At 46.0% G+C, this 8897-nt stretch overlaps 1 protein-coding gene across 1 annotated transcript; it reads left to right on the top strand.

Moving 5' to 3' along the window:
- The first annotated feature begins 644 nt into the window (after positions 1-644).
- LOC131268972 (lipase member I) lies at positions 645-7889 on the top strand. The gene is made up of 6 exons (XM_058271281.1): positions 645-659; positions 877-947; positions 6709-6840; positions 6905-7512; positions 7575-7731; positions 7802-7889. The coding sequence occupies exons 1-6, from the start codon at positions 645-647 to the stop codon at positions 7887-7889; spliced, it is 1071 nt and encodes a 356-aa protein (XP_058127264.1).
- Positions 7890-8897: the final 1008 nt, after the last annotated feature.

Here is an 8897-nt window from a genome sequence, read left to right as displayed (position 1 = left end):
GATATCTTGTTCTCATCAAAAACAGTCACTTTTCCCATGTTTTGACCAATTCTAATCGTTTCAAACCTACTAACAAATTATCATTTCGTTTTCAGTTTATTGTTTATTTATTCTTCTACATATACGCTTGTTTTGATGTAGTTATATGCTTATAGATATTTTATTTTCCCCTTCAAATGACTTTAATAGATATCTTGTTCTTATCAAAAACAATCACTTTTACCTCGCTTTTCGCAATTTTATACGTTCCAAACCTACAAACAAATTCTCATTTCGTTTTCAGTTTATGGTGTCTTTTTTTCAACGACTACCCTTGTTTTGATTTAGTTATATGCTTACAACTTTATTTTCCCTTCTTTTTTGCCAAGATACATTAATTTACACGAAGGTAAAGGAAATAAGATGTACTTTTCGAACACATTACCAACTGTTTGATTTTGTTCTTACCTTGCTGAATGTATTTTAAATACGCTTACGAATCGAGTGCGTATTTTCAATCTTATTTTAAGTTTACGAAGATGAAATGGAAAATTTTATAAAAATCTGTTCTTGTTCGAGTTGCGGTTGCTTGTGATTGTTTTGTATTTTGTAGTTGGTTTGTTCACTGCTATTTAATTTTGATTGCATACTTCTAGGCGCATAGTATGGTACACAAGTGCGTAAGTGATGGTCCTCTTTTCCAATCTGCTTGAAATGATTTGTGAATCTACTTGCTCCAAATTTAAAGTTTGGCACTAAACTATCGCACACCTGGCTCTTACACAACACTCTGCTAAACTTCTCAGCACAGAAATCTATAAATAAATCGGAATGAAAACATGTAAAGGGAACTTTCATTAATTAGCACCACTAGTAAAGATTCTCTTTCTTTTGCAGTATTCGCAGAACTCATCCAAGGACTCCCTGGCCAGCTACGGCGCCCGACAGGATGACCTGCTTTCGTTTCTGCGTAAGTTTTGTACCCAATATGGCTGCCCTCGAGGAAGCTCAATCACAATCAAACATGTTATATAAATAAGTACGCAACGGTGGTGAGTGCGGGGTACATTTTCTAGGATTGTTCGTCTTGAGAAAGCTACAATCTTCTAGCAGGTCACCTTCCATTACCACCGGCAACGTTTAGAAAACGCCAGAAGATTTCGCACGGGGGGGGGGAGGGGGGGGCGGGGGCTCGAGAGCGCTGTCCGAGGTGCTTAATGCCCCGGGAAATACGGCGTGCGCGACGTTTAAGAGCTCGGCTCGGACGCCCGCTTCCGCGTCAGGTGTGAGCTCGTAAATTTTCATTTCTACGTGACGCCTCAACGAGAAACGCGCTGTCCAGCTTAAGCGTGCACCGGTGAGCGTTACGTTATATTAGCCTACGGCACAGATGGCAGCAAAGTCTTACGTCCTCAGTTTAACGGCGGTAAAACGTCGGGGCCAATCGGATTAAGTAGAGCCACCCCGGAGGCACAACTCCGTCTCCCGAGCTGGCCGATGGCGCGGGTGTATGTCTACTACTTTTTATTCACGCCGTGGCCCCTTTCTGGCCAAGGTGGGGGGGTTCTCGCCCCCCTCCGCGTGAAATATGACAGTCCCACTCGGTGATGGTTGATGCTTTTACGTCGTTTTTCGGCTTATCGCGGCGAAAGGTTGGCAGTGCCTTTCCACCGGGGTGATTCCTTGTTAAATTCTCTCGCCCGGCTGAACTGATGTACTGGCTCGGTTCAGCTCGGTGGTTTGCTCGTTAATTCCGACGCTGGGACCACGGAATGGGGGGAGGGAAAAATCAGCAAACCGGTCGCAAGAAAACGGAAAAGCAAACAAATCCACCGCTTCCTGCGAAAAGCGGTTTGGGGTCGAGTTGCTTTTCGTTTTGTTCACTCCTCTTCCTGCCCAATCGTTCATTTAGTGCTGCGACATTTCACGCAGTCTGATGGAGTGGAACGGTTTAAAAAAGAAAAGGTAGATGGCGCGATCCGTAGTTCGTGGCCCCCGGGAGTTGATGGCCAGAATAGATCCGAACGCTTAGAAACTCGGGACGTTTGCTTCGTTTGCTTTCCTCCAAAGGATCATTTCGAGCCAACCACCGAGCAAAAACAAACGCCCGATCAAATGTCAATCGATTGAACCTCGCACTCACCTTCTTGGCAATCCGATTCCGGAGCGGATCGGTGGCACCGGATTGTGCATGCACCGGATTGCATACATTCCGGGGGAGCTCTAATAAAAGCACGTTGAAGGGCCCTGTGGCCCAGAACAATAGATATAATTTTCCCGAGGGGGGGAAAACGCCGCCTCGCCCGAGGTGAGCGAACGGAGGGGGGGTTGGGGTGAATGCGAACAACACAAAAATTCCCCGGGGCGCCGGCACTCGAGATTAGATCAGCACGAAAAGGGCACGTGAGCGGAATATGTGTGCTTCCCACTCATCACCATACGGTCACAAACGACCATGTGTGTGTGTGTGTGGGTGTGCTTTCTTTTGCATTATTTTATTCGTTCCAAATCAAAATGGACGCCCCTGGAAGGGCTCTTTAAGGGGTGAAGGGAAGCCAGAAAAGTGGGGGGAAAAAAGCAGGGCATCGGCCCATCCTTCGTCTGGCCAATTTATCCTCCCCCCCCCCCCCCTCTCCCCGCCCCAGCCCCTTTCCCTGGGAGCGCACCGGGTGCGGCAGATTAATCATACCGCCGAGGGTAATATTTTTGATTTATTTAATTCAAATGAAGCGAGCCGTAAATTGTAGCGCCAAACAAATAGATTACGCGTGTCTGTATGTTGCTGTTACGCTGCCTGTGGTTGTGTGTTTTCCACCGACTTAATCCACGGACCGGGGACGGACCCAGGAGCCGTTGAATCTTGTGCCCAGGTACCGTTTGATAGAGTGCAAATTTGTTTCGGTTTCTTATTACCGTCTCTGGGTGTTCTTTCCTTTCACTCTCTCTCGGCAGCTTGTAACACCCGTTACGCTGGTAACCCTCTCTTTCATTACATGCATCATTTGAGGATGAGGCAACGAAGTAAAAAAAAAGCCTTATGATGAACCGGGAATCACGTGCGAGAAGCATATTTCATAAATAGCTGGCGAGTGCAGCGAGGCGGAATAATAGATTCACCGCACCGGAAGCCTATTCATTTCTCAACCCTTGGCGAAGGAGTGAAGGAACGGCGGCTTCCTGCCGATCGATAGTGGGTCCCGCGAATAAAAAAACAACGCCATCATTATGCTGGCCCCCGGCCAACTTTCCTTTTCCCGGGGCGTTCCCCGTTTTTTTTCCGGCGGCTACTCGTAAGGCTCTTCTCTGTTGCTTCAATCAATTTCTCACCGTCAGCTGTTCCAACCTCCTCGGTCTTTATAAGCGCTGGCATCTGCTTCCATCGGAGCCTCCTTCTAACGTTCCGGTTAAGACGATCACGACGTCGTGCAACCTCGGGAAGTCAGTTGGGAAACGGTGATGGTGGCGGTCCACTTTTCCGGACGGCTTGGTTGAGCCGCTTTCCAGTTCCAACCTCTGGAAGTTGATGAGACACCCGTTGAGCCGGAAGCAAAGCAAACACGCAAAAAGATCGTCGCTCAAACCGAACGTTTGAAGAAACTCACCGACGTACGCATTTAAAACAGTACGCACTCGAGAACAACATCATCAGTGGGTGCATTCATCTCGGAAACGGTTCCCGAAACCGGTTTGGGCAAAGTAATTTTTCATCGACAGCAAATCCTAACGGCGTTACTGCTTCCGATGCGCCGAAGGACTTGTCCAGTGTGTGACGCTGCACAGTAGGCGGTTTTACTAAACATTTGCGGTTAACTCAACGATTTAAATTCATTCAGCGTTAACAGTTTATGATTCCTGAAAAATTCCTTGTCCCATTTGGATAAACCGCAGGTCTTAGGAAAAAATACATTTGAAAATTCAGCAGCAGAAAGTTCAGTCCTAATACAGTTTGATTAAATGCTCATGTATATAAGGTAATCGAGTGTTTTCGATCAGTTGAAGTTTGTCACCAACGTTTGCTTGTATTTTTATTTACTACCTATTTTTTGTTGTTGTTCAGGGTTCAACTTTAAGTTGACAAGTATTACAGGTTGATTACATAAAAGATCCAAATATTTTCAGAAATTTAAACAAAAATGTAAGTTACGATTGCAGAGTATATACAACTTTGTATAGGTTTTGCGTACTGTTGCTATAATCGTCATGTTTTTGGTAACAGTTAACAATGTGTTAAGCAATTGCAACGGGTCTTGTAAATACACGTAATCGAGTGTTTTCGATCAGTTGAATTTTGTCACCAACGTTTGCTTGTATTTTTATTTACTACCTATTTTTTGTTGTTGTTCAGGGTTCAACTTTAAGTCGACAAGTATTATAGGTTGATTACATAAACGATCCAAATATTTGCACAACTTTAAACAAAAATGTAAATTACGATTGCAGAGTATATACAACTTTGTATAGGTTTTGCGTACTGTTGCTATAAAATTTGATTGTTTTACCTCGTTCTTAAATCGGTGCCTTTTACTTTCGGAAGTGGATGTTTAAATCTTGGGTGAATCTCAGTTAGCTTGCACTTTTTTAGCTTACTGCAACGACTTTTATACCTTAACACCTCACTTGGGTGAACGTTGTTGACAGAATCGTCATGTTTTTGGTAACAGTTAACAATGTGTTAAGCAATTGCAACGGGTTTTTATACGACGCGTATATTTGTTCTATCTTTTTATCTATCTTTCCTCTATTAGATGTTAAATGTAGGTTCATGAAATTATGATTTAATGTATTAATAACGGCAACAAACTCGTTTATTGATATTATACTAGTGTAATATTTTTTAAATGCATAGTTCAGCTGGTAAAATGCAATTGATTACTTCATGTTCCACTTTCCGCTTCGTAAAAATTTGGGAATCTTTTTTCTACTGCTCCTAAGTCAATACGACATCTGTTTAAAATCTACAAATTGGTCAATTAAATCGATGGAGAACGTCGACGTTCATCCCAGCCGTAATCCCATTGTCCACCGGTGGTAGAGGAGGTACACGAAAACTAACAACGTATCACCAAACAATGGTGCACTGCGTTTGATTGGTTTGGGGTTGAGTCGAAAAGGGTTGAGTTAAAAAGGAGAAAACTAAACTCAAAACACTCACCCCTACACCCAGACACACAAAAACACAGCGGGCGACGGAAGAAGAAGAACGTGAAGAACAAAACTCCCACTGGTGACTCTCCATCTCTCCACGGACCGTGAGATAGGTTCACGATGCCCGTGGGGGGTGTTTTTTCTTGTATTTTTGCCTGTCCAGTCGACGTCCCTCTTGGGTGGAGAGAGGGGGGGGGGGGAGAAGAAAACAAATTTCGAACGTTTGCAAATGGCATTACAGTACACCGCCCCCTCTCCCCCCGTCCATTGAGTGAGTGTACCGGTGTACAATGGTCAGGCTTTTATCGAACGCGAGGCAGTATGTCGATTGTAAAGCTATTGGATCCGTGCATCGGGAGCATCCGTTGTACTACAACCGATGGCGAACCATCGATGCCGCACAGCTCCACTCTTCTGCTTTGCATAGCGCGCAGTTTTTTACATTTAATTTTGTGTTTTCCTTTTTTCCATCGGCTTTCCTCGTTTCTTAGCCGGAATGAGAGAGAACGAGAGAGACAGATGCATAGTTCGAGCACGTTCGGACTGGTGGGCACATAAATTTTCCCATCATTCCCCGTCCCCGTGGGACACGGGGGAAAACCTCCAGGGTCGGAGTTTTCCCATTTTTTACGTCGTTTGCTCCTTTTATTTTCCTCTGTTCGCGCGTTGTTTACTTTGCTTTTGCCACTGCCATTGGCATTGCGTTGCGTTCCCGGTGGTCATTATCCACTGGCGAGGCCATTTTGCCGAGCCCGTACCGAACCGTCGATTGCCAGAGCGGTCTTTGGCCCTAGTCCCGGCTGAACGTTCCAGTGAAGAGTCCATTTCCCGAGCTGGAGAAATCAAACGTTGGAAATAGGGTTTTTATGCAACAAATTAAAAGAGTAGAATTACAAATGAATGCCAACTGCAGGCGGAAGTCGTGGCTCTCTTAAGGTTATGATTGCCAGTACTAGCACCGTCGACAGTTGTCGATGCCTCCAGAGTGGCTTGGTCGCATTAATGAATCGGTATTTTAAAGCTTCTAGTGTCTTTGTGGTCCTTCTCGATATTAAATCCATCACGATTTTAGAACTTCTGCAATGTTTGGCTACCCGGGAGTTCCAACTCCTAAAGCACCTAGGCTTCCTAGGCTCGGGATATTGAAGCTACGGCTTTTCTGCACTGGATTCAGTCCTACTTCCTACATTGTGACGCACAAGTACGTACGGTATGAATAGGCTGCCCGATAAGTGGCCGGCAATACCGACTGGTTCGCTATCCACCATCAAGTGGGGGTCATTCGGAGCGCCATAGTAGTCCTCCCGGTCTCTTTATTCCAATGTCGATGAAAATAGGAAATCATCGGAGCGAGCTCCAGCGTAGTGGATGAGACCTACCTTTGAATGTTCATTGTCGTTTTTATTTGTTTCGAAACTATTCTGGTTTCATTAAATCCCTGTATTTACACACGTCGAGCAGGGCGTCGGAGATAAGGAGTTGCCTGAAGGGGGGAGAGTGTTCTGCCCAAGGCACTTCCCAGAGATACCTGGAGTTCGAACAAAGCAGCACACTCACCGTTGTTGTATTCTCTCTGACTGTTTGTACAGCGGACCAGGATGATCTGTTGGCGAATCGGTTGGGTACCGTCATCGGGGCGTTTGGAAACACCCTCTCGCAGTTGCTGTTCGGCACGAATGACGTCAGCACGGACGTCACCTTCTGGTGTGCGACCAAGTGAGTTGTTGGACGTTGTGTGGTAGCGTCCCCTAACCTGTTTTTATTTTCGTTCTGCCTGCAGCAATCAACCGGAGTACGTGCAAGCGTACGTGGATGATCCACGGTTGGCGGAGAAGCTGGACCCATCGAAACCGATCGTCTTCCTGACGCACGGTTGGACCGACAACGTGAATCGTACGTGGGTGAAGCAGACGGTGGCCGACTACCTTCGGCTGATCGGTGGCAACATCTGCGCCGTGGACTGGAGTCCGCTCGCGCTCGTTGAGTACAACCTGGCCGCACGGAACACGCCCAAGGTTGGCCGGTACCTCGGCAAGTTCGTGCAGAGCGTGCTGAAGAGGAGCTTCAGCATCGAGCAGGTGACGCTGGTGGGGCACAGCATGGGTGCGCACATCTCTGGCATCGCCGGTGCCTACCTGGGCGGACAGGTGCCGGTCATTATCGGGCTGGACCCGGCCGGACCGGGCTTCACCAAGCCGATTCCGGTGTCGACCGACCGGCGGCTGGACCGGACCGACGCCCGTTTCGTGCAGGCGATACACACCGACAAGAACATCATCGGCACGACGATGAACGTCGGCCACCAGGACTACTACGCGAACAGCGGTGGAAGTCCACAGCCCGGCTGCGAGTTCCCACTGGTCAACAACGACACTACCAAGTCCTACCGTAAGTTCCCTCCGTTTCGTCCGAAGCCATCGCGAGGACTCACCGCTCCCTCCTCTCTTCAGTTCAGTTCATCTGCAGCCACTTCAAGGCGGTCGAGTACTTCCGGGCTTCGCTAGATCGGCAGAACATCTTCGAGGGTACGGCGTGCTCGTCCTACTATAACTTCAAGCGGAACGACTGCTCCGCCGGTACCAAAGACGACTTCGGCCTGTTCAACAAGTAGGTGCCTCTCGTTCCACCCGGTGAACGTCTGCTATCGAATAACCGCTTCCCTTCCTCTCATCCACAGCGGATCAGCGTCCGGATCGCTGTTCATTGCAATCGACAAGACGGTCTACCCGTACGCCCGAACAGTGGCTAGGAATGCAAGGAAATAAATTATTTATGCTAGCGTAATCTTGTTTCAAACGATATTGTTCTTTCTGCGCTCTTCGACGGTATCAGCTGGATCGAAAGCCAAAATGCCATCACATTTATCATATCACTATTTTCATCATCTGTTTTCGTATCCGGTATAGAGCAGCAGCTATTCTTGACACTCCACCAACTTGTTCCATCAACATCCACGACTTTTGTCATCTGCTCGGAGAAATCTTTTAAAACCGTTGGAGATGAATAATGACATTCTTTTTTTAGCTAAAAATGTATTTTACTTTTTTGATATGTTTATCTAATGTTTCATTTGTTTTTAAGATACTTGAGCCATTCCACTGTTTTTTTCTCAGATAAACTGAAAACTAATAGTGTTTTATTTTGAGTTTTTTCTTAAGGTTTTCTCTTAAGGTTTGCTGTACATTTTATGTTTAATAATCTTTCTTGTTGTGAATGTTTGTTTTCGGCTTGTTTTTACTTGTTTTGTGAATTATTAGACAACTTTCGTTGGCCGTTGAAAACTGTTTCGTTTTGTGCACTTATCTCACTTTTTTGAATTTGTATTCTTTTTTCCACTTTATTTATTTATTTTTTCGCTTTCTTTTGTCCCTTTAGAATTCTTTTAAATCATTTGAAAAATGAATAAATGAGGAAGAAAGCACTGAGAGATATTTAACGGTTTATGGTGGAAAATTTCTATAATTTTCAACGACTAAAGTCCATCATCACACCTTCGTTCGCTCGAGACTCTCCGAACCACCGAACGGCATCAGTCGTCCGCAGAGGGTTGTTCGATGTGGTGCCAAAATCGTCCCAAATATTCCACCCCCGCTCGCTTTCTCCCCCCCCTTTGGCTTCCCGTGCAAACCACCGTGTGGTAATTAATTCAATATTTAATTAACCGGAAAATTAGTGGTCTGGTCGGGGCCTGATTTGTTTTCTGCGTGTCGACATCCCACCCGCACCAGGGTTGGCGATCCTTTCCCAAAAGATTTGACTTCTGGCAAGTCAAA

Source organism: Anopheles coustani, chromosome X (assembly GCF_943734705.1).
Source record: "Anopheles coustani chromosome X, idAnoCousDA_361_x.2, whole genome shotgun sequence".
Classification (NCBI taxonomy): Eukaryota; Metazoa; Arthropoda; class Insecta; order Diptera; family Culicidae; genus Anopheles; species Anopheles coustani.
The sequence above is the reverse complement of the archived record's forward strand: the minus strand, read 5'-3'. Positions and strand labels throughout refer to the sequence as shown.